Source organism: Tyto alba, unplaced genomic scaffold (genome assembly GCF_018691265.1).
Source record: "Tyto alba isolate M040663 unplaced genomic scaffold, T.alba_DEE_v4.0 Super-Scaffold_23, whole genome shotgun sequence".
Taxonomy (NCBI): domain Eukaryota; kingdom Metazoa; phylum Chordata; class Aves; order Strigiformes; family Tytonidae; genus Tyto; species Tyto alba.
The window spans coordinates 626,740-653,568 of NW_024881297.1; the positions used below are offsets into that span (position 1 = coordinate 626,740).

General features: G+C 39.5%; 2 protein-coding genes across 3 annotated transcripts in view; one reads left to right on the plus strand and one right to left on the minus strand.

The window, feature by feature from the left end:
• The window catches only part of CCDC158 (coiled-coil domain containing 158), a 28,999-nt gene extending 21,234 nt beyond the window's left edge, over positions 1–7,765 (minus strand). The window contains 7 exon segments of the mRNA XM_042797155.1: positions 481–600; positions 3,993–4,107; positions 5,281–5,379; positions 6,004–6,080; positions 6,415–6,742; positions 6,999–7,108; positions 7,530–7,765. Coding sequence (XP_042653089.1) covers positions 481–600; positions 3,993–4,107; positions 5,281–5,379; positions 6,004–6,080; positions 6,415–6,742; positions 6,999–7,108; positions 7,530–7,712 — 1,032 coding nt within the window. The 5' untranslated portion in view covers positions 7,713–7,765.
• A 12,817-nt stretch (positions 7,766–20,582) lies between these two features.
• SHROOM3 (shroom family member 3) overlaps positions 20,583–26,829 on the plus strand; it is a 163,143-nt gene continuing 156,896 nt past the window's right edge. For both annotated transcript variants that reach the window (XM_042796825.1, XM_042796827.1), the window contains exon 1: positions 20,583–20,747. In XM_042796825.1, coding sequence (XP_042652759.1) covers positions 20,583–20,747 — 165 coding nt within the window. The remainder of the gene's footprint in view (positions 20,748–26,829) is intronic.

A 26,829-nucleotide genomic window follows, 5' to 3' on the forward strand; every position in this document is an offset into this window, starting at 1 on the left:
TATAGTACATGAAGCCAGCTGTGATGAAACCAACCCTACGCGGGAAAATTTTTTTATACTTTATGTTTAATTTGTGAATATTTTCAACCAGTTACAAAGGAATGTTTACTGCTATTAGGAAAATTCTGGATATGCCTTGTAAAATACGTGTTAAGGGACCAAGGTGCCTTAACAGAGGGATCTAAACTGTGAGGTTAAAGTGAAGGTGGCTCAGCATCTTTGTCATGGTTTGCATGGGATTCAAGGATTTTGAATTTAAGACAAAGTTAATCTTAATTCTGAATATCCTGCATTGCTAATGGGAAAGGCCTTTGGGAAACTTTCTTTGCAGCTAATTCAAATTTCTAGTAAAAAATAATACTCAAGGTTAATTATAAGGGGACTGCTGCACTTTGTAAAACAGCAACATGCAAATATGAACACCAGCTGGCAGGAGAGGCTTTTCGAAAGATTTTTTTCAATACTACCACTTGTTTTTACCAACAACTGATGAATCCGGTCATTCAGATTTCCAAATTCTTCGCTGCGTTGATTTGGTTCTCTCTGAGCTTCTACTTTCTCAGAATGAGCGAGGTGCAACTGTTTCTCAAGTTCTCTGACCTAGAATAAAGACAAATATTCATTAAGAATTATCTTAATGTATTCTATTTTAAATAGCACGTTGGATTTCTCCTAGTTTTCTTCTAGGTTCTACTTGAAGGAAGTCCAAATGTCATCTTTTGGCTCAGCAGAGTTATTCCATAGGTGTGTTCAGAATTACAGTGTCTTCTTTTAATGATTAAGCTCGATTTCATTGCAGAGTTAACCGAAGTTCCTGAGAATGAATTGTCTCCCACCCTTATCCACAGCTCTTCAAAAATTCCTTACCTACACCATAAACATTGAATGGAATGGGAAAAGTGCCACTTAAGATAAAAAGTTCAACCTCCTTGCTTGATCTGCAGTACTACTAGTTAGAAAAAGCAATATAATGCGAGTATAAGTAAAGCACAATTTATATGGAATCATTCAGTGATAAAATCCATGAAATATCCTACAGCGCTCTTCTCATAAGCTCTTGAGAATCTGCAATCTTCCTCTTGGCTAACAGCAAAATCTGGGCATTTCCTTTCTACTTCCTTAAAAATGTTTCTTCAGCTTGTGACAAAAACAATAATCTCTTCCCTCTCTCTTCCATCCCCCATCCCCTCTTTCATGCATCCAATTATAATGATGATATAATTCTTTTCAATTAGTAATGGACTATTTATGCATGGCTAATCCCAAAACTTCACGTCTTTCACCAAATAGGGGCTGGGAACATCAGGATGATATGAGAGGATTTTGTCAAGAAATGTTATGAAGATCTTCTGATGAAGTTTTTCTTCCCCAAAATTGGATCAAATCAGTAATCTTCTCTTCCTAGAGCTCCAATGCCTAAGCAGTAGAGCATTATCGGGGCCTTTCTTCCTGTAATCGTATCAGGTGCTTTTTGAAAAGGGTTCCTCTCATCCTGTGGATCTCTCCATCAGGGGAAATCACAGTAAATCCTAGATTACTTCTTCCTGAAACCTTCCTTACACAACCACTCCATATTTCCACAGAAAATCTAAGCCTGAAGTACACCCTCTAGGGAACTCAATGACTGTGTACAACATTATCAATAGGGCTTTCACAGACAGTGACAGAAAGAGCTCTTCTCACACAGGGCCTCTCCTATACAATTAAGTTAGTTTAGGCAGAATTTGGTCCCAAGCATATATTCAGCTATAATCACTTTGTGTTTAGGGATACAGTGAAGATCTTCAGATGCACCTGGCCTAACAGCAGGTTTTATGTAGCTAAGGCAGGGAGGTATAGTCCTTCACTATGAATACATTAAGAAATCTACAGGCAAACATGTTTTGCTCCAAGTGGTAGTCACTTTCTCTGACAGGATGCAACTTCTGGCAGTGTATGAGATGATGAACCAGTCTACAACACTTTTTAATAAAGATATTAACATAGGCATATCCAAACAGAACACTTACATACATATTTACATTTATAACCACTAATTAAGTACCAGATTTTTGGACTGCTGAAACTATCTGGTATCAACAACTTACACTGGATTTAGTTTTCACCTACTCCTTTGAAAATTTTAGTTGCTAAGGTGTCTTCCAACCAGAGAAGCTGCAGATAGATGCTTATTTTAAGAGAGAGATGTACAGTTGTAAAGGCTTTATTTAGATTCTTTCTCACACCTTCCCAGGAATGACTCTACATAACAGCCTGAGATCAAATGATCTCCAGCTATCAAATTGTCTCTCACTAAAGTCTACCTTAGCAATTCAGTTTATTACACTTCCTATTCAAAACCATTTTTTATTGGACCAAGCAATACATTCTTTTACAGATATACAAACCAAACATTTTCTGGAGCTGGTAGGCTGTGAAAAATAGCCTTAAATTGATTCCCAGCTTCCAATTTTACGCCTGTTATGAGGTAAACATTATGAAAGGGAACATGCCTAAGGAATATATACTACAGTTATAGCTATATATATGATATGACCTCATGCTGTGCATTGCATGATTTAAATCAAAAGAAATCAGGGAAATAGACCTAACATGAAAAGCATACTGTACATTGTACTCTTCCTTGAAGAATACAGTAATGGAGATTAATTTACAAAGTCTCCATAGTTCAGTTATGATGCTGTAAAAAGTCACTTTTGGAACAGAGTAGTGTGAGTTTTGATACATGTGAATCAAGAGAATTGATGAAAGTGGAAACAGAAATGATAAAGCACAATGTCCTTCCAGCTCTGCTTTACAGTGCAAGTACACGTATGCCATGGCTCCACAGGCCTGACTGCACATCCCCACCATTCCATTCTCAGACCTTTTTGGATCAGAGACCATCAGCTCTGCCAAACTTCACGGCACTCCTGTGACATGAACTTTCCCTTTCCAGTAGTATGTGGGAGAAGGATGCCTAAATCCTCATGACTTGTAATCTAAGATGGATTTGGATCCATCAAGCATTTTTGCATGGGTCCGCTCCGCTACTTTTAAAGGGAGTGAAGAGCAACTGTTTTCAGGTCATTTTCTAAGGAAAACATGAACTATCTTTTACCAGAAATAAGAAAGAAATTTAAGATAGTCAAATTGTTTATAAAATTGGAATCCAAAGCAGTGAAATAAGTGAAAGATGTAGCAGACATGCTATGGAAACAGGATATAAAATGCTGCAGTTAGTGACATGTCAGAGATTCAGTGGTGGGACTGTAAGTAGCTCTCTCCATTTGTCAGCAGTACTGTACCACCTGGAAAAAAGCTGGTCTTCAGGGAGAAGTGTGATTAAAAAAACGTTTGTCAAGACTAATGTTTTCTAATGGCATCAAGAAACAGTTTGAATACACAGGTGCTAGCCAGCCCCTCTTTTTTGCCTATATTATATCCTGCTGATAAGAAGCCTCTGGATTTCAATGAATGTTAAAGATTAACTCACAATGGGGCATCTCTGGGCACCTGAATGCTTCTCAGGTGCTGCTGCAATCTCTATGTTCTCCCATCCTTGCACTTACCAAGACAGTTACCAAAGATTTTTTCTGGGCAGTACGTTTTAAATAAGAGGCTATTCTTACTGCCTGGTTTTTGCTGATATAGTCTCCAGTGGTATAGTGGAACAATGTTCTTGTCCTACATATGCAAGAGATGTCTGTAGTGCAGAATCATTTTATGTATTTCCAGAAGGCATCATTTATGGTATGCTGTCAATACATTCGACAAAAGTCTTTTGTGTTCAGTAAGTTTTGCAAAGCTATTTTGTTTTAGAGAAAGATAACTTGTTCTTAAAAATAATACAAACAAATAGAGTTAAGGATAATGTAATTTATCTTATTGTTCACAGTGTTTTTCTGAAGCAATCCCTTATCAAAAGGCTTTCCTTATGTATCCAGAACATTTCAGATATCCACATAGCCAGTTTCATTAGCATCAATGTTAACACACAAATCCATACACACCTTGTCTTCATACATCCTTTTAGCTTCTTGTAATTCGGAACGCAGCTCAGAAACTGTAGATTCCACGGAAGTAACTTGATGTGCAGGCACTGAATTTTGGTTTCTTGTTTGTTGTCTAAGAAAAGTTTTAGGTGGAGAAATTAGAAACTGTAAGAATCATGAAACTGTGAAACATTTGTGGTTGTTTTCACTGCAATCAGATGACCACTTAAACTTAATTCCTTGATGTATGATTATCATTCATGGTGGGATCACACAACAATTACACCTTCTTACTGGTTAGATGAACTCTCTGACATCTCTCTCATGAAATTACATAAACTGTAATCCCGATGCTTTTTATTCCTGATGATAACTTGTTCTTAAGCAAGTTCCAAGAAAGCTAAGTCTGCTTTCTATATACATATATAGAAATATATATATATAGCCCAACTATTCTACAAGCAGAACTGAGAAGCATTTTGTTATCAGCTATTTAGTCTCAACTATGTAAGTCAGGTATTAATGCATACTGATATTTAAATCTCATTTTAAGTTTACAACTCTGCATGGCACATCCTAATTTTTTTAACTGATATACTGAGCACTGATTTCTGAGTTGTCAAGTGGCCAGTGAGAATTAGTCTCTTTTCATTCTCACTCGATTGTTACCAAAGTCAACAGTGCCAACACAGCTATTTATCCCAAATGAAAATTATCCTTTCTTTAAAATTACTGTTCATTACTACTTGTACATGTATGCAAACCACCCAACTGTTTACCCATTCTTGTTTGTGATTCAACCAACGATGCTGCTGGAAATTAAATTTGCATCTGAATCCACAGAACATTTAGAAGGCAAAGCCCACAATGCAACGCAGCCACACCTCTATAGCTTACATACTCTTTCATCCACTAACTTTGCCCATGTAATCCGCAGGAACTGTTCACAACTCCGGTAACAGAGATTCATCATTCCAAGAGTGGGTGGCAAGAACACACCTGACAGCTCGAACCAGTTTGAACTTCCACCGACTTTACAGGCCTTACTCTTCTGCTGAACCGCAGCAGCCAGAGTCTCCCGATTCTCACAGTGTGCCTAACGTGTGGCTATTTTGCCACTCCTCTATATAGCACAGTCTCATGTTTTGTTTTGTTTTGTTTTTCTTACCTATTTAAACAAAGATACTAAGAAACCAAAAGCGTAGGACAGAGTAGAGTATACTAGCAGCATAAGCCTTCACTCAAACTAAGCTTACTCATAATATTTTCTATACTATAATCAAGTAACATACTGAATGATCTCCACCTGGCTTTGGATATACTATTTGCATAGCTGCATGCACTGTTAGCTTTATCAGTTAGTGCTGCCACCTCCTGTTCCTGCTCACTGATTAGCTGCTAATTCCTGTTTCAAAAAGAAAATACTGGTTATAATTTTAGTCTTGGCAAACAGTAATTTGTCCACTGAAGCGGTAACGATATTTTTCAGTAGTCAGAAATGTAATCATTTTGAATTGTGAATGAAACACTGTGTCAAGTCTCTAAGCCTTTTATTTTGAACAGGTTATTGTTATAAATCAGGTGGATAGCTGGGGAAGTTAGGACTTCTTGAACAAGGAACAACAAAGCTCTGAGTGAAATTAGTAAGAAAAAGCTGATGTAACCACTGAAGTAATTACTTTCAATCTTTTATTTTAACAGTGGAACTAGTGTCCTAATAAATTCTAGATGTCCACCTAAATGACCAACCATACTTACAGAAGTAAGGTGTACAGACTCTTCCAAAATCATACTCTGATGCAGTGAATAAAACAGGAAATTGTCAGCACGGAAGGAAAAAGCAGCAGAAAGTCAAGAGCAAACAAACACCTGGAACTGAACGATTAAGTCCTCAAAAACATCGCTTACTGCCCCCCAGCCACTCCCTCCCCCCAGCCCAATGTCATCATCATCAGAAAAGAATTATCTGCGGAACAGGTGAAAAAACATCTCTTTATGTTTTATGAATAAATAAATGGGGAACAGGTACCTATTTTGATGTTGCTGAAGCAGAATTTGGTTTGGGGTCTGTGAATCTTTCTTCAATGACCCAAGTTCTTCTTCCACCTATTGTAAACAGATGACAATGCTAACTCCTAAAGAAAACATGGTCTAAACAGTAGCTTTCAAGGTGTAATTTCCTTCCTTTTGCTTCCACCTCAAACTGTGAAAATGTGCACATACAGGTTAAATTCCAGCAATAAACCTAATCTCAAGTTGGGGACAGTGTAAAAGGCTGGCACACCAGCACCTGCCATCTTAACTGCAAAGTAGCATTTGTACTTCTTTATGCCATAACCATTTCTCCAGGGCAGTTTAGATGCGAGCTCATGGAATTTTCAAAAATATTTTCTAAAAAACACAGTAAGTTGGAAGGATGAGTAACACTTTCTTCACATACCAGGACAACCTTTTCTTTGAGGTATGACACCTCTGAGTCTAAATCTTGCAGGATGTCAGCATATGCTGTGCTCAGGTTCTGGATGTGTAGGCTAGTAATAGTCTCATGCTCACAGAGTTTCTTGCCTGTGCTGTCTTTGTAGTCCGTTAGGATGTCACGTAGTTCCAGAAGTACTTCCTCGTGGCTGTGAACCATCTTTTTCAGATGCTCAGTTTGGCTGTCAGCCTCCCTCAGCATCTCCTCCTGCAGCTGGTTGGCAGCTTCCAGCTCTTGAATAGTATTTTTTAGCTGTATTTTTACATTTTCTTGGCTCTGGGATTCCTTTTGTCTGAATATGGAAACCAAAAAAAAAAATTTAGAAAACAGGATTCACAACATGGATTTTCATCCTGACTAATAGGTATAATACTTATGTTGATTAACTGCTGGTTTTTACAACTACATAACAAGCCATTTTCAAAACCAAGGTGCCATAGGCTCACTGCCTTTGTTCCTGAGGACAAGTCTCTCACCTAGGATATCTGGTGTGCCTCTCAAAGCCCATACATACACTCTCTACAATACAGCTGTCTTGGCCTTCATACCTAGTATCCTGAAGCGCATCTCTTTCCAACTGCACTTCCATCAGTTTGGTCTGCAAATCAGCAATGATCAGTCTTAAACTAATTTTCTGTTGCTCATGTAGCTCAGTGGTCTAAAGGAGAAAAAAACAATCAAGCTAAACCAACCAAAATACTGAATACGTAACCTAAACACATGAGGCTGACAGCAGAATGGGTATGGGAATTAATACTTTTTTTTTTTTTTTTTACTTCTTTTTTTAAAATATTTCTTAGTTAATCAGCTAGTCACATTGCGCTGCTGTAGACTGACTATGCATAGAACACCTTTACAAGGACTATGCCAAAACATTACTACCCACTGCCTATTCCTGTCCGTCAAATGGCATGTGGGAATCACGATGGCCAAGTACCACTTACAGCAGCCAAGAAGCTGCTCAAAATAGCGCTGGCTAGAGAAATAGAATAGAATAGAAACCGTCCAAAGACTCAGCAATGACAAAAACAATAAAAGCTCATCTATACTTAAGAAGCTGCTCCAAATTTGCAACTCACTTCATTCAGCCTCTTCTGCACATCTCTACCTTTCTGTGAGTATTCTTCCAGAATGTTTTCCACATGTTCCTTTCCAGCATTGCTCACGGTTTTTTTCTCAGAATCTGTACGTATTTTGTCTTTGGAATAGAATACACAATTGGGTGGACTGCTACCAGTATCAGAAGAGGATGAGTTTGCCATCACTGTGCTGAGAATGGGAGAAGCTAAAACATTCTGATTGCTGAGAAATGCGCTAGTGGCACCTGAAAGGCAGATAAATTCAAGTGTTGAAACACGAGTTGTTACATGAGAATAAACTGTCGTCTGGATAAACTGGGCATTAGTGCCTCTCAGTGTTTATATATCGATAGTCAAACCTAGGAATTGTCGTTCCAAAGGATAACAAACCCAGCCAATTCTAGGGTTGCACACTGGGTGGGGAATGCCACAGTGTTCAGAGAACGCTTCAAAACTGCTCTGCCTTTACCTTGGGCTTGTGTCAACAAGAGCTGTTCAAGATGCAGGGCCTAAAGAGGATTCAACTTGAAATGTGAAACATGAACTTATAAGCACCCTTCTAAATCACATAATAGTCTGCAGTGTTTATAGTGGTTTACTCCCAAATCTTGTTCTGAAATCTGTTTAATACTTGCCCACTCTAGGCATACTGCCACTTGGTAAAGACTCCTCATGGCTCAAAGAACGTATCATTGATTCTACTGGGAATTTGATGGTTTCTTCGTGGAGTTTCAGAGCCTCTTTTGTTTGCCCTTCCAGTGCCTCCCTGCAGAACAGCACATAGAAACATTTGCTGAAAAGGCAGGACTGAATACCGAATAGTATCCAATTGCACTCTGTCACAAAAGCAACCTGGACTGAATAACTAAAAAGAGAAGTGAAACCAAAGAATTTATTTGGTAATGCTGTTGTATTTTCCTGGTTTGCACTTATATTTGGCAACACAGTTCTGCATCTTCAACTGCTGAAGCTCCACTGTAATCAACTGAACATAACATATAAAAGTCCAAACAAACGTAGTAACACTTCATCAAACATCTTCTGAAAAAGGATTTCCTTTTATTTCTACATTTTTTATGCTAGCTAGCTCCAGTAAAATGCTACCTTACTGCCACAAAACTGTTACTGTGTGGTCAATCAAACTCACAGAAATCTGTCAAATACTTCATTGCAGTCATAGTAAGAAACACCTCAGAAAGCCTGTAGAATCAGATAAGTGTTAGGTCATGTAAAAGCTCAGGCACAGAAGGAAACCTGTGCTGATTCGCACCATCTTATTTTATTGGAACTGATCAGGCATCAGATCATTTGCTACATTCCTGAGGGTGGTGGAGGAATGTATGAGTGCAAAGGAAGTACACAAACAACATTTAAAAAAAAAAAAAAGCAAAATTAATTTTTCTAACCAAAAGAGAAAGAAATCCAGTCTAAATAAGAGTAATAGGCAAGTTTTGGCAGTTCACATGTAAGCTGTAAATAGAAAGCTAATAGGAAACATGAAAAAAAAAATAGTTGAGGGACAATGAGGAATCTGTAATTATGGAAAAATATTTTATGTAGCAAGTATACAAGTGAGGGAAGAACATGAGATCAGCAAGGAGAGCAGCTCCCCGTCACTTAACATCAGTAGTGTTGTGTGCACATAGCAGGACTGTGACATTCACAAATGACCCAATTATAACATGCACAGTTGATTTCTGTTCACACAGCACTTCTTTTCACAATGCAACAAGTCCCTGCGTCTGTGCACTGCACTTGCTATGCCGCCTCTGCATCTGTATTAATGCATCCTGATAAACCTGGATTTTAATTCTATAAAGCTACTGATAAAAAAATATTAGAGGACACATATGCAAGCAGAGCTGCAGTGCATGGGGACAAGCATCCTGAGTCTAGTACCCTGAAAGTGGGAAGAAGGGGCATCAGCTACAAGTAGGGTGAAGGTTCCATCAACACCGTCCTGTTATTGCAAAGTAAAACCTAAATGCATAAACAGGTTAAAAGAATGACTAGACAAATCCCCAGGACTAATAAATTTGACAGTTGGGACAGACATTCATATTCAGTAAGTCTTTACATTCTAATTCCCTGGACGTTGAGGTACTGAGGTATACTAAGCAAAAATACCATCTTTTCCTGACCATTTTTCTATGCATCTGCTACTACCCATTGTTGCAATAAGCACAGTGATGAGATGACACTTTGGTTTGATCCATCAGAGTCTGAGTGAATCAGTAAATCAAAGCTTTAGAAAGAAAAATACTATCTGCACTCTTCTCAGTTGGCCACTAATTTTCAAACTCATTAATAATCCTTCTTTGGGAGAAACTTTAAAATATTAGGTACACAACTGTATATTAAATCCAACCACCAACTTCTGGTAAAAAATAACAATACACAAGCCCCAAAAAATCACCCAAAACAGTAAAACCTCAGATTTTCACAAGTATCACTTTTCTAATACTGAATGATTCTGAATCTAATAGTAGGCAGAATCCTTGACCCCTGCAAATTCATCATCTAAGGGCAATACTATATCCTGCTATTTGTGCAGAAATCCCATTGCCAGCAGGAAGAACTCATTCTACCATGGACAGAAATTAGGCTATTATCCTGGCACGCAAATTACAATGATCAGTGTAAGTCAGTCTTCACAGTAGAGTGCCTTGGGCACCCATATCCTTAAATTTTGTGTTCGCATCTTTCCTGTCACATTAGTATAACAGACTACACCTTAGGAAATTGTTAGCTTCCATTTTCAGTGAGTGTGCCATTTACTGTAATGACAGAGAGCAACTACAAGAATTTCTCTAATAACAAACAAAACCCGTGTGCTACCTTAATGCCTGGATACTCTCAGTCATTGTAACAGCACCTGTGAAGAAAAAGAAGTGTCTTTATTTTCTAATATATAAAAGAATCAACTTTATGTAATAAAAAAAAAAAAAATTTGCCCATCTAATTTTAATACTGCAGGAGGAATTAAAGGACATTGAATGAGAGAGTTTCTCTCCTTTTTAAAGTCTAATGCTTTATTTTGTCAGGATGAACACAGATGCAGTCTTTTATAAGTACCTGTTAGCATCACCTGTTAAGTTTTGCAACAACAATTAAGTGGCAAATCATATATACTACCACTTTCCTATGATGTTTCCAGATGCAGAATTTTTCTAGAAGAAACACTGAAAATGAGATTTCAATAAACATCTGCCTTGATGTCATCTATAAACATTCTCTATCCCAATCTTCTTGCTTAAAGCCAAATGGACTTTTTCCTCACAAAAGTGCTTTCGGAAGTATGCTCAAAAGAAAAACTGAAGTCTGGGGCCTGCCCAAGGTGGACAAGGCTAGACTTGAATTGTTACCGGAAAGTGGTAATTAATTCACTCTCTAAGACTCAATTTTGGAGTTTTAGAAAGCAGGCATTCTTTATTACAGTGCCGGACACACAGGGAAGCGCTCCTCCTAATGTGTGTGTGTGAGAATGAAATCAACAAGCATTTATACTACCTTAATCATACATATTCATTGCATTTTTATCATATTCATTACTTTTCCAGGAACTCATTTAGAATATGTTAATGTCTCTTGTGCATGTCAGTTGGAGTCTTCGGGTGGTTGTCGGGGGTCTTCAGATGAAGGCTCGTAGTCTTCTTCACTATGTTCACCAGCTGACCCTTACATCTGCGCAAACTCAGTCCTGTAGTCACGTGCATCTTGTCCTTCAAGTTTGGCCTGGTCTGGTTTGTTGCTAATTTGCAGCTTCGTTGTCTTTATGTTTCTTTGCACCCACCAGTACAAGGCCAATCCGTCGCCAATAAGATTATTTATGAGTTCCTTATCCTACAGTTATTCCAACTATTCCTCAAAAGATCAGCATTTGTTCTGCAGCACAACTGTTAAACAATTAAAACATCTGAAATTGATCTTATTAATTCTATTCCACAAATATATATTTTCTAATAATCTTAGTTTGCAGGTATCAGAGTGTCTTGAGAGCATGACTGCTATTAATAGCCTTCCTGGGATAAATCTGTTAACCATTTCCTCAAGGAGGTGGGAGGGGAAGAAGGGAAAAAAAAAAAAAGAATAATGAAGAAAAATTTATTATTCGGGGTAGCTTTGAGCCAGATGGTATTTGATGGGGTTTTGTTTGTGTTATTTGGATTTTCCTGGGTGATTGGTCCTCAGGGAGACACAGGACTACACTGTAAATCAAGAGGTAGCTGCAGTAGCAGTTTCCACATTATGGATAACTTGCCACCTTCAGCATACCCATTTGACAAAAAAAGACTATCATAGGTGCTTCCTAAGGGCACGTAATGAGGAAAAGTGGAGTCCTTTATCCCAGTCCCCAATCCCGAATACCAGAAACGCTTCCTTAACATGAAAACATTACCTCCAACCCTCACATAGCAGTCCTTGAAAGTTAAACTGCACCTCAACAACAGGACCATTTTTCCTAAACTGGGACAGATCCTGTCATTTCCCTGCCTCTGCCCACGTTCTCCCTGCAGAGGAGAGCGAGGGCAGCAGTGGCTGTGACCGATGGATATCCCCAGCAGCGATAGTGGCACCAACCCAGCGCAGCGCCAACAAAATGTCCGCCACACGCAGCCACCTGCCTTTCTGTGGAGGGAAACAAGGGGTCCCTGAGGCCCCCCGACCAGCCTCTCTACCACCTGCACAAGTCTGTCTGTGCTGAAGTCCCTCTAGCCTCTCTAAACCCTCCACATTTCTGCTCTGAGGGGCTTTTTCCCTCATGAGGGTATGCACCTGCTATTGCCTCCCCAGAGAGGCTGCTCCCTCACAGTGAGGAGAACCACCTCACCCTTTTCTCTGGACTCCTCCCCAGGAAGGGGTTCTCCTGCAGCTGTGACCCCATCCTCTAGGAGTCACCTGCTTCATCTCACCATGGCCACAGAGAAGCCGTGGAGTAGGAACCAGAAGCTGCGCAGCCGGGGTGCCATCCCCATCCCCTGCCCACACCGGTGCTCAGACCCTCAGCCCCAAAATGGCTGCTCATGCGTGTCCCCTCAGGCTGTGGGCACAGGAGCTAAGGTGCCCTGATGGCAGCTGGATTGTGATGGCAGGTGATTCACTGATGCCATGGTTAAGACTGGAAATAAAAATCCTCTCATAGAGGGGTAGGGCCTGGATCATCTTCCTCAAGGCATTTGGCCAGCAAGATACCATGTTTTAGGGGGTGACTGTGAGCTGACTCAATGCAGAAGCTGGGGTGAGGAGGCTTCCTCCCACCAGAGGAAAGGTCGGCGGGCCAAAAGGATCCTCCCCCAATTCAGCTTGAAAATAAAAATGGAAGATACTTTTATTTTTACACCAGTCTCTTCAGAGGTTAAATGCTTTCAAATTCCCAAAGGTTATTGCCTGACTGGTATTTTCAATTCTCAGTGAGAGAGCGGGTGCAGAGTGAAGAGATGATCGCTTTACTTCAGCAAAGAAAATGATGTGACTAGCTGTCCCATTTTGGATCTTTATTTCAGGAGTGAACATGCAGATGTCAACAGGCTGTCCTTCTTTTCAAGTTATTGAAAATAACAGCCAGCAGCTTATACGAGACACACCATGTTACAAGTTTCCAGGAACAGGCATATGAACTGGGCCCCAAACAAAATCATCAGAGCTGGAAAACTTAAGTCAGAGCAAACTCAGGAGACAGACATTTATGTTTATGTACTTAAATACCTAAGAAGAAAACCATTTAACCATTCCTTAATGAGAACACACCATCTTAATTTACAAGAGAAGAAAACCATCTACCTCACGCTAAAAGGCAAACCTAAAGATAAATGGTTTTACATGGACTACTTCAGACTGAGTGAAGAAAAGCATGAATTAACCAGCTGAAAATAGACATCTGGTCTCCACTTTCCTAGCTGCACCACGTTCCAGAGTCATCAGTGCATCAGCAGCAAAAAACACATGCAGAAGATGGAAAACAGCTCGAGGAAAGAAGGGCTTTCTATTGTACCACCCAGAAAAAGAGGCAGCACCAAAAAGATGTATTTTTCTTCTATATCCAGAGAAAAGAGGCCAAGGAATTTATAGGTAAGTATGCTATACAACACCCTGAGGCCAGATTTTAGTGCTCAGTCTCAGGAGTTAACAAAGCATGAAAACTCATCCAGGAAGCAGCCCACACCTACCTCTGACAGACACTGGTGAGGTTGGTTTCTCCTGTGTTTTGGAGGGTGCCCTGAGGTTTCGCTCCTTGCTGAGGGGCTGGGAAAGGAGGGGGGTATTGATCATCTCGCATTTATTTGCTCCTGCTTTTGCCATGCTACGGGCTGCACACCCAGCTCCCAAACCCCTCCTGAGCCGCCGGAGCAGCTGGGAGCCGTTTGCCCCTTACCCCAGCCCCTCTGCCCGACTCGGTAGCCTTGGGAACAAACTCCTCCTCTGGGACTGATCATGTGCATGAGGGGGAACCAATAAACGCCCCATCCAGCGTTTGATTTCTTTGCAAAGTGGCATTCAAAGGCTGGCTTCAGCGGGAAACTTGATAGCTTTTCTCCATCGGGGCCCCCGGCAAAGGTGATTTCTGCGGAACATTACCTCTCCTGGCAGCAGGTGCCTATTTTTTTTTTGTTCAGTATCTCGTGGGAGCCCAGGTCTTGAGAACCCCAGCTTCTTTCCTGCTCACCCCTGGCCAATCCTGAAACAGCAGTTACAAATTGGGATCAGAATAGCTTTCAGAAAGTAATTTCTGAATAAATTTTCTCCGCTTTGGGAAGCATCTCTGAGAAGAAAACCCAAAGAATCACCACAGGTTTGCCAGCAAGATGCAAATACAAACTTCTTGTGTTTAAAGTAATGCATTTCTCCTACAGAGAAGACTATGAGCTGTGCAGGAGAGATACAGCTTTAGAGGAAGGTAATGGAGTAATTTATGCCAGCTGAGACTCTACTTCTAAAACACCTGGGGCATACCCACCAGCCATTTCAGATTTGGTTAAAATCATTAATAATGGCTTTAACTGCTAAATAATAATCTTATTTTGGGGGAGAACACACACACCACCCCCCCCAAATTATTCTGTCTGAATCTCTCTCCCATGTTTCTTCATATGCCATTTATCAAACATAAACGTCTACAGATTTTGCCCTGCTCTTTACAGGATGAGCTCAGACACAGGGCTGCATCATCACAGTTTGCTGTGATGTCTGGTTTTAGAATAAGAGCACCCAGTCATGATGCCTCAGGTGACTTTAGCTGCAATCCATTTTACAAGAAATAGCGTGGCACAGAAGCCTCTGATCTCCGCAGATGAGTATATCTAAAAGCTGTCCAAGCATATACACAGCCTGCTAAGATAGAGCTAAATACTACATAACTGTTCATTTAAATGAGGCGATGGCTGCCCTGAGCATTTTGTGCTTCTTGCTTTTTCTGAAATGTGTAACTGAGCCTCAACAAGGGCAACCCCTTTAGCATAATAATAGTGGATAATTCCATGTAATCATGGAATCTTTTATTAATTTAGTGTTAGAATGAGGACTTATGTTTGATGTCCCTGCTTTTGTGCATATTGATAAGTTAGTCTATTCAGAAAGCAAAATGGCCTGGAATATTCTCTGGACTATATAGAATTGTTATTGCTGAAGTGGCCTTAATGTTGTTACAGTTATAATGCTTGTATAACAACATCAACCCTTACGTTGTAAGATTTTGTTGTAGTACTGTGATGACTCTTTTTTTGATTCCCTGGTTTCTGATTTGAACTCTTGTTTCAGCAGGATGATTTTCTGAGCACTACATCAGATGGGTGAAAATTCAGATGCAGAGAGAAAATCTTAATTCTGAAATCAGATACCCTGAATTCACCTCCTTCAGCTGTGACAGCACTTGTGCTCTCCTTAGAGGGATGGATCTATTCCTCACTCTGGCTTGTTGCTTTTCAGTTTGCTTTGAGTAACTGAGGGACCTAGAGCTATTTTGTGCCAGAGGCAACATTACATGGAGAGGCTTTTTTATGTTCACCAAAGAAAATTCTTTCTTTTCCGACTTCAAAGACAACTGCCTTTTTCAACACAAAAAGGATGCAGATTCATGGATTTTGCAGCATACTTGTATTTCTCAGCTTTGTTCTTTCCTTTCATTCTCAGATCTCTGTCTTTCCCTTTCTCTGTTTGATTTTTTCATATTTTACCTCAGGTCTGTCCAGAAAAGGAGGCTTATTCTGTGGCCTGGAAAGAAAAGAAACTCAAATCCAACCTTGAATCTGAGCAGTGTCCCTGTGTCTATAGGAATGTCTCTCTAGAAACAAATTTTGTACAATGGTAGATGATTGCGATCCCTTTGAAGCCGTGCAAAGTCTTAATGCATGTTCCTTTCCATAATTTCTTTTAGATACGAGACTGACATTTTACAGAGTTGAGTGGATGGATATGTTACAGTCAAGCTCAAGCTGATTGGAGGCAAGTATAGAAAAGCCATGTTTTCTATTCACTTGTTTGTAATTTTTTATATAATAAACCATCAGAGAAACTGTTACCCCAAGAAGGAATGATTTACTTCTTAAGGGATGCCAAGCTGATTCAGGAGTGTTGTGTCTTTTGGCACTTGTGTTTTGTTCTGTCCTACTGCAGATTTAGGTGAATGGCTTCAGGACTAAGGGGGGAAGGAAGAAACTGGGGCCACTGGTGCTTGAAGGCTGTCTATTATTATTTAAAATTCCTGAAGCTCTTCAGCTTATACAGAGCCCTGTCTGGAAGAGACAGAGAAGTTGTTCTGTGATAAAACCAATGAGCTAGGAAAAGGAAGCACTACTTTCATTTCTCAGCCTTTTCATGTTTCATGTATGACTGAGCAAGTCACCCATTCTCTCTGTTTTTATCTGTGAAAGGTACAAAGACCCACGTTTCTATCCTCTTTTGTCCACCTCGCCAATTTAAAATAAAAAGTCTCTCAAACAGGGCTGTTGTAAGCCTTTTCCTCTTGCAGAAGCAGTTTGTGCACAACTGGAAATACAAAAGACTGCAAAAGCAGGGGTGAATGTGAGATGATCAGTGTCCTCCTCCACATCCTGAGCTTTTTGTCGACCTGCTTGTAATGACAGTTTTCTGCCAAACACGACATGTTGGGTAATCAATTACACTTCTGATGTCCAACTAAGACATTTTGGCATGTTATTCTTCCTCAGAAGTCCCTTCAGTACAGATGAGGGCTGCTTTATTTTATAAAACTTCTCTTTAGAGATAAGTTGTGAATTTGATTCCTCTGAACTTACAGGATATAACTGAATGGCAGGTAGATTTGAACTAATCATAATGTTTAATTCCCCAGCCAAAAAGTCAGTAACAGATGTGTACAAAATGGAGGAGCTGAATTTCCTTTTTTTGATTTCTAGGTTTCCCTTTAATTTGACCTAATGACTTGCCAGCTCAGGGACCCAGGTAAGATCAGTAACACTACTCTGAATACTTCATAAAGATTCTGATTCCTTTTTGAAAGGAAAAAGCATAGCAAATGCCTGTTAACTAAACTGTGAAACGTTTGCATTTAAATAAATGTCACTTTAGACTGTGATAGCTGATACTGCCAGCAGGTGGGGGTAGTACTGCTCTGATGAACTTTTGCAAAAGAAATTTGGAGTATTTGAAAGAAATCAGGAGAAGTCAGAGGAGTCACCAGCAAGGAGGCAGTGTTTTTATTGATAAATGGAGGGTTTGATTGTGGAATCTGATGAGTGAAATCAATGGTAATTGTTTCTGCTTTATCGGTGTAGTACTTGACAATTGAGTCTAAGTATTCTGACATATCTTTATTCAAAATTTATTTTCTCTTATACTGAAAATGTGCAAAATTTTAATTCAAATATATTGTTCTGAGTGGACAGCACTTTTCTGAACTCAGGTGTCATCTATTGTATCCCAACAAAGAGTATCTCAGCTCTGTCCTGAGAGGAACTCCTCATGGAAGAATTTCTTTCTTGTACCAAACAATACTAAAATACCTGTGCTATCTGAGGTTCCTGACAGAAGCAACATAAGAAAAAAAGGTTTATATTAATACTTTGAAATGTTCATACGTAGGTGAATGGTGAATATTGCTTTAATTTAGCATTTCACTTTAATTTAGTGCTTGAAATTCAGCACTGAAATCTATTTCTCAGAAGAAATAGTTGTTAGTTAAAGTACAGCAGTGCTTATCACCATGTTGCTAATCCCACTTTCCTCATCAATAGTTTCTGTATGTTATTAAGTTATCTTTCACTGGTTTTGTTTGCATTGTGTCTGGCAGGAAGTTAAATCCTATGTGTGTGGGCTGGAGTTGCTGCTATCTCTAGTATTCCAAAAATCCTTTGGTTTCTTTGGGCATCACCAAGAGGTTAGCACCATGAGGATGGCCCAGACAATTTTTTTGATGAGAAATTTATGAGTAGCAGAGATGTGGACTGGGTTCTACAAGCACCTGACAGATTTTTAACTCATGTGGAATAAGAGCCTGCTGAGAAAGCAGCACAGTGTCTGGCAGCTCTTTCTGGGTGAGAGATCAAGCCTTTTTCCTTAGCTGGTCATGGGTCTCTGATATATGCAAGCACCTTTTGTGCTATGTGTATATGTGACCTTTTTAGAGCTGGATTAGCAGTATAAAGGACTACCAAATCTTGAGGTAATAGGGGGAGAAAATGATGTGCTTGCAGTGGTGACAAATTTGATGGAGCTACTGGCAAAAATTATGTTGGATTCAGTATTTAAAATGAATTGCAGTGCTGGAGTAGAGATAAAACTGTACCTCAGAAATTATGTTGATAACTGTTAGTTGACAGCTCCTATAGGTACTGTGAGAAATATAGCTCTTACTGGAATTCTGGTGTCTGCAGAAATTAGGGGTAGTGACCAATGTTTTGTGTTGGAAATGGATATAATTTGAAGAAGTACCTTGGCTTGTTAACAGGCTGGCATGTTCTTACACAGTCTTAAGTAGTCCTGATGGCTATGGATATGAGGATGTATGACCCCAAGAGACAGCTCCCGGAGCCTTAGCCTGTCTCCAGAAAGACTGTGGAGGAATAGAAATGAATTGCTCTTTGTGGTGGCTTGGAATGAGGGTTTTTACAGTGAAACATTAGGAGTATAAAACTCCAGAAATCTGATTTGAGCCAGGCTAAAGGGTGAGTTCTGGATAAAAGCAATCTGTGAGCCTGACCAGGATGTGAGGCTAATGAAAACTCAGCCCCTGGGAGGGAAGCAGAGGGAACAAAGCTCAATATAAGCAAGGATTGAGGATCATCTACCATGGAAAATGAATGGAGAGGCCTCTTCTTCATTCCTCTTCATGGCTATTGGGAATGAGAGCTGGGATACATCGGGCAAATAACAGGCTATGGGAAAACCACAACATCTTAAAGGGGAGGGGAATGGGGCGGCATGAAGGGCATGAGCAAATGCAAAGATTTCTGGTTTTAGAGTCACAGCTCCAAAGCCTCTTCCCTCACAGTTCATTATGGATTTATTAACAGAAGATCTTCACAGCTTTCAAAGCCTGAAGGAGAAATAATGGACATGCCAGGCACTGGAAGGTCAAAGTGTGGGCATCTTAGAGGCATAGGCACTACTATTTGTTTACTCATCTATGCCAGCAGGAAAGGGAGTTGTCTGAGGGCTACTCTCTCTATCATCCTTTTCAAGGGCTGGTAAAAATCAGAAAAAACAGAAAAAAAAATTTAACACCTTCAGTGATATACTCTGTCAACACCTGTTTAAGTGATGCATCAAATGCCTAAATCTACATGCATACGTGCAAGAACAGATGCACCCACATCGACAAGTTCTATAGTAGCCATTGGTGACTGCCTAGATTAATAAAAGTACCCTAAATTCTTAGTGTTATTTCTTATTCCATATATTGGGAAAGTGTTGACCTTTTATGACAATGTAAAGGAGGGAAAGAGATCCATCCGTGGAAGTTGGTAGGCTCCATGCAGGAGGAAAAGCACTTTGAGAGCAAAATTACTAGCAGTGCTCCACTGTGCTGATTTGGAACAGATCCATTGTATTTTCAGCAACTGGCAGTTTGGATTATTCCTTGGCAAGTACAATAGAAAGATGGTGGTTTCCAGGGACATAATAAAAGGGTGAGCCCCAGCTTTTGCACACTGCATTTTATGATTGCATGCTTGATGTGCACAATTGGGCAGCACTGCCTTACTTGCCTTAATCCATCTCTCTCTCTCTCTCACTTCCTCACCCTCCCTCCCAGCAGCAGTAGCTGCTGCAGCTTTGGCAGATCATCGGGGAGAGCACAGAAAATGAAATGAGCTCAACTATCGTCTTAACATTTTCCCAAAGGATTAATTTCACCTGCTTTTCCAGTTTTCCTGATAGACTTTTAAATCTAATGAGTATGCAGTTATTTCACCTTTCAAACCCCTCTAAATAGTTTTAGGAATGGACTTTCTCTCTTCTCCTCCCCCAGCCTTTTTTTTTTTTTTTTTTTTTTTTTGACAAGTCAGAAAATTGTGAAGTAAGCGGACAGAGTAACAGAGAGCACGAGAGGGAGAAGACGCTTCCATTCTTTTAGTGCAGTGGGCTGAGGCAAAAAGGCCATTGTAATGGTAAATCGCATGCAGAAAGGAAGAAAAGACCGATAATCAATCACAAATGAAGCATTCGTTTGGATTTTCGCAATTTGCTGGCCAGGGGCTTTTAAATCTGTAAACTTTTTTTTTTCTTTTTTTTTGCCCACATCATTAAAAGCACAAGTTTGATATACTGAAGACAGGAAGAGAAATCTCTACAAAGCTATTTGCTCACAATACCTGGGAAGGGGGAAATGACTGTGCTGAAGCACCAGTAAACCATCACAATTCTGAAGGAGAAACAGCATGCTGAAATGTTGATGGGAAACGTTTTTAACCCATCACCTTGGACTCCAGCTCTGAAGAAAAATTTTCTGGCTCAGACTCTTCTTGTTTCATGTATTCAGGGATGACTTGTGGTGGGCTTCTGGGGAGTTTACTTTCCAACTTCATTGTTCTGTGATTTTCTGAGTGGGTTTTGTATTTGACTGAGTATGTGATAGGACAAATGAGGATGTTAGACAATATTAACACCAGCGTATCATCTTCAGAGTCCAGCATTACGCATAAGGGAAGATACATCTACCTGGAGGCACTGCTTCAAGGAGGCGCTCCATGGGGATTCACGCTGAAAGGCGGACTGGAGCACGGGGAGCCATTAATCATCTCAAAGGTATTTTTCTTATTTTAAATTAAATGCAAACAAGTTACAAGTGGTGCTCGATTTAGAGGGCAAGAGTTGTAAAATAACACTGAAATGTTGTATTTGACACTGTATTTGACTTGGTTTTGAAAGCTGTTGAGCACCTATTCAAGTCAGTGGGTTTGCTCAGGAGCTATGTATTTGAGAAACACATGAGAGCTCTCTGCATTAACTATCGAAGTGCAGGTTTTGTCCCACAGGAAGTATCTTGCAGAAATTAGCTCTATCTATTACTATGAATGGGAGTGAGTAGGAGGCTCTGATTAAGGTGATCTTATGTCATGAAGTCATAGCATATCTGAGCATATTCAGTAGTCCATCACCTCTTCTGAAGAGAAAAGAAAGTAAGTGCTTTAAGTCACATGATGTGATGTTGGCTAATTAGAAGTGTATTTGTGGAAACAGAATAATAAATATTTGTACCTATATGGTATGTGTCTATGTTACGCTACATTAGCAGTTTTCTCACCCTATGTACTCTCTACTTACTAAATATCTATTAAGTATGGTATACCTGCAAATTTTTTATTATTTTTATTATTCATGATTGAGTGTTGTCAACATGCAACTAGTAGCATGGCTCACAAGGATATTCTGAGGGGAAGAAAATGGGAGAAAGAGTTCCTTGTTCTCATCAGAACTGGGGTATTAAAAGTACCCAGGTACCTCAAGATGCAGATACTGAAGTCAACGGACTTTCAAAAGCATCAAACTGAATCTATGAATATGTAAAATATGTTTGACCCATGGCCCAAAACTGCTTGGAAAATAGGATTTAGGTAATTCTGAAATTTTACCTGTAGTGTGGCTCTTAACAGTATTTCTCTTCTATGTCATCTGTCTGGTGCATTCTGCTTGTTTATAGTACACATTTACACAGCGAGCTGCTAGGTGCGTGTGTGTAGTGATGTCTAATCCTACTCCCTCCTGTAAACTGGGATATATGTAGGGAATTCATAGGATCAGAACCTATGTTTGCTAAAAGAAAATGCTGATATTCAGAATCAGTGTTACTCAAATCCTGCAACTCACTGTGCAAACACATTCATATGTAGACTGTCAGTCACTTGAATAGTTCACCTGAAATAAATTGTTATTGGTGCATCTACACGTTGAAAGTAAAAAAAAAGGGGACTTCCATAAATGTTTTTTCATCATAAAGGAATTTTAGAAATTTCAAATCATCATCTTTCTTGCAGGACCTTCTTGGAGATAGTTCAGTATAGCCACATACAGCAAAACTAGCCTCACTGAAAAGGTGTTATATTTTTTCATATTATAAACATGAAGGAGTAACTCTTCGGTCAGGTTGTTCACTTTTATTGGTAGTGTTCTGCATTTGTAGAAAAAAAAGTTTCTTTTTGCTTTGACACTCTTCTGTGATGTAAAAAGCACCACCTTTTTTTTTTTTTTTTTTTTTTAATTGGGGGCAGGGAGGCAGAGGGGAAGAGAGATGGCTCTGGCTGCTGAGCATTAATTAATCTATGGGATTTGGTTTCCACAACAACCAGGCCCCTTAATGTCAAACATGCCTGGAGTGTGCGTAGTGCCACTGGGAGCTGTATGACTTGTGCCTGCCTTCTGTGAAACAACACTGCAAAAATGTGGTGGGTGTTTTTTTTTTTCTTTTTTTTTTTTTTTTTTCTTTAAGCTTGTAGCTACTGCTTGGTTTGTGCTACCAATGTTAGCATTTCATTGTTTTCCTTGTGCATCGGTGATGCAGAGCTGGAAAATGGCTTGTGTGTGAAAGCTGTGCTTTCTGGAATTCATGCAACACCTATAGCTGTTTCCTGGTTTCCAGTTTCATCTGAGAAATTCCTCTTGTGTTTGAGTTCAGTAAGTGCCCTTCAGGATTAATTGCATTTTAGCCATTTAGCTAATTCAGTATTCTTCTCCTGATTATACTGTGAAGTAATGAGGAACTGTGGAGAAATGATAAATTGGGTCATGTTATAGGTTAAATTCTGTACTCACACAAAAGTACTTCTAAAATCATAGAATGGTTTGGGTTGGAAGGGACCATTAAAGATCACGCTACCCATGCAGGTACGCACTAGGAATGATCCAATAAAAGTTCTAAATAATATTACTTATAAATATCAGAAAATGTGGATGTCAGTTTTCCTTTCTCATTATTCATAATTAAGGTAGGAGCTTTACTCCTGTTTCAGCTCCCAGTTCTGTTTTGGCAAATACATTACATTTGTGTCCATGTTACTGTCTGTTTACATTGACAGAGTGGTGTTAAATAGCCTTAGTGTAAATAAAAATGTAGATTTGAGCAAATATTTGAGCAGGTACCCGTGAAAGCTTGCAACATGACTTAAAATAATCAAAATAACATTGGTGTATTGTTGTAGAATACTAGACAGATAGCAAATCTGTTTGAATGCAGTAGTTCTTTCTAGCTGTCAGGAACTGATGCTCATTTAGGACCCATAAATATTGGCCCATCTCAGCTACAGGCCAAACTTGTAATACAAGTTAAAAACCAAGGTGAGTGAATTTACAAAAGGCCCAGATTCATGAAAACTTGTTCTCACAGTCCTGTGCAGTTCTTTGGGAAGACAGATTTTTCCATGAATAATATGCCAAGAAATTACCTAAAAGCAGTGGGAGAAACAGTTGGGAGTGTAAGTTGCAAAAACCAGACCTATATGCAGCTGGTACAAGGTGCTGTTTTAGAGATCTGATTAACATGGGTTTAGCATCGCCTTCAAAATAACAAGTTATCTACTGCATTTCAGTAAAAATCCCTTTGCTGTATAAATGTATCGCTGTGCTTCTGTGCAACAAGACAGGCTGATTTCTCAGTGTGTCTGTGGTTGAGTGCACACATAGGCAAACTTACAGTTAAACACACTAGTAAATGCTTTGCTGAATCAGCCACAATGCTCAGCACATCATGCAACCAAGTCTAAATCAACTTGTCAGAAATGTTGGTTGTGCAGCTAACATGAATCTAGGTAGTTAAAACAGATGACCTTTTTATGCTAACACTGTTCTTTTTTCCCCTGCAGAAAGATAAACCTATACTGAAGCAGTTTCATTACAGCTAATTCAAATTAACTTAACACCAGTTTCTTCATAATGTGTTTTGCTGGAGGTGAGGACAGACCGTAAATGAATTTATTACATCCAACCCACATTTTCCCCTTTCCACATAGGAAGCTGCTTTGACATTCGCTCTAGTCAACTTTTTTCTGTCTTGTTTCTGGACTGGCTCATCACATGAAGGTTGTAGAATCATACTGTGTTAGGATTCTGCTTGTATAGAACATTTAAAAGAACGTATTGATTTTTAATGAAAATAAATTTGGAAATGCTAACAGTGTGTCAGCAAAATGGAAACTCAGGGTGTTGACCATCCTAAAGCAGCATTTACCCATCTTGGGAACGGCAGGAAATTCCCTTTGTCTTCTGGAGCTGCTTATTGGGCCACAGTGCTTTAGGATTGCACGTGGTATTCCTAGTGAGCCATATAAGCACAAGCCTGTGAGGGAGCCTCAGAACTAAGCTTAATGGAATCTTCCCAGCATTGGTTTTTGTTGTACCAGAAGGAAAGGAATGGAAGAATGGACAAAAAGCAGGCAGTTGCACATTCCTTTTCTGCTGCACCTCAAGGGAACGTCCAAACATCAGTACCCAAAATAGCCCCAGAATGTCTCTGGTTAGCAAAGGGACAGTGTCCAAAAAGATGAATCATAGGTTGCAAATTAACAAAATGTATTTTCCCTTTTGTATTGATTCTGTGGTATAAAACATGTTGTCAATTAAGAGTATAGATGAGAATTTGAAAGGGAGCTATAGTCTTAACATTCATCCTGGGGAAGAATTTCTCATATGAGCTTAGAGAATAGTCATCAATCAAATTCTTCATTTGGAACTGTTCACAGTTTCTCTCCATGTTTTCACATAAATAAATAAATAAATCTCTTGTGGAAGTGAAGAAGAGATTGGTGGCAGTAGTCAAGAACCTCTCTAGAACGAGCAGGTTATGCTAATTTTTTCCTAGCTGAGAAGTTTGTAGACCTCAAAGAATCTAGCATACATCTCTAGCAAATGTATTACTTGTGGTTAGCAAATACTTCTTTGGCAAGAAGGTTCTCAAGTTTTTAATTACTTTCATTTTTTTTTTTTTTTTTAAACATCGATTTTCTTGTTCTGTCCATTAGTGTTTAAAAGGTAACTTGGTATCATAAATGTGTCACTAGTACTTCAGAAACAGTAGAAGTCAAATCCCCTGTAGTGACCTTCCCATCTCTGTTCTCAGATCTGGGTTTGTATAGTTCAAGTTCTCTTTTTTGTTATCCCTGTTTAGTCATTTAGAACCATGTAATTTTGGCCCAGATTTGGGGAGATCTGCTCACAATGGAAATCTCATTAAATAAGTGGTTTCTTCACCTTTCTCACATTTCATGAGAAATGCAAGAGTGATTGCAGGTGATACTGAATGTTTAATTGGAATCTGATTTCCTTTGGCCTCAAAATTGTGATGATACTCAGAAGCAAACCCAGATTTTCATTTCCATATTACTTTTTTTCCTCATCCTGAGCTGTAAGATCAATATTGTAGAAATGAAAGCCCTGACTGTTCTAGGCAATAAAGACAAACCGGTAACAGAAGTGTTTGTTCCCTCTAAATTTCCCACAAGAATTTTTAATTTAAGGTAATTAATGTTAATCAATCTCAACCATTTTGGAGCCAGGCGCTCTATTTCTGCAGTCTGTTTATCATTGCTACACACAAACCTCTGGAATAGTTTTAGCTCTTGTAGGCCTCTGAAATGCCCTTTCATTTTGGGCTCCATGTTGATGATACTAACAAAAGAGTTGTTTCCCTTGCCTAGGAGTTAAAGCATCTAAAGCGTTCTTTCTCAGATAGTGGCTATGTGGGAAGACTTTTCACATGCTGTGCTGAGTTCATCGGTTCTCTTAGCTCAAAAGGGTAGGTCGTTTACAGGGACCTCATGCCAGAAGCATGACATAAATTCTGAGGTTTACCTCTCAGCAGGGATGTACAAAGCAATAAAAGTTTAATAATAACAGGAATAGCTTGGGACAGAGCCTGAGAAATAATCCTGAATTCTTGCAAGGTGTTTAAACCTTGTTAGGAGCCTGGTGCAACTTCTGATGGAATGAATAGCCCTCTAGCAATGGGTGCTTACAGGAGCAGGAACAGGTAGTCTTCCACAAGGTTATGATGCCTTGTTCACCTCACTGGAGTGAGCTCATAGAGCAGTTAGGGGCATGTAATGAGAATTATTCCACGCTTCTTGACAAAACAAAATCCAAAAGGCCATTCTGGACCCAAGCTGGGCTGCAGACACTTACCCCTGTCTCTGCTTCTGATCAAAACGCATGGACTCCGTGTTGTCCCGTTAGGAGAGCCATCAGGAGCCCATTACTCTCCCCGACTCGAATGCTCAGAATCCCTGTAAACAAAATTAAACTGTCTTATGCACTGGCAGGCAAAATTTCTTTGCATCCATTCCCCACATCCCTGTGTGTGACAAATGACAATTTAGAAACTGTTAACCTTTTTGTAGGGCTGTAAGCACAAAAGGGACGGCCAGTGCTCGCATGAGAGGTGCTAGTCTGAAGTTGTCAGAGTCTTGATAGACTTACTGGCCTGGGTATGAGGACGTGAAACTGAGCCAGAGTCATGGTGACTTGTTCTGTGATTGTTATTATATTTTTTTTTTAATTATGTTTTCTTTGGAAGTTACCACACTTGTTGTTGTCTGGTTCAATATGGATTTTATTTTTCTCCTCAGTGCTGAAGAATAGCTTGGGGCCTCTGTGTTTCTGATGTATAAAAAAATGCCCCTTTTCATTATTTATCTTTAGCTGCAAGTGAGCTGGTGAAGGTTTCCATTTCAAAGCTATTGCATGCTCATGCCTTCTTGCAGAGCCTTTTCTGCACTGGCTATGCACTTAGGACCATGGATGTGGATGTTGTGTATAATATGGCAGGTCTGTAGAAATGTGTATTTTCTTATGTAAGAACAGAACAGGAATGGTATATAAGTATTGTCTGAGTGCTGATCTC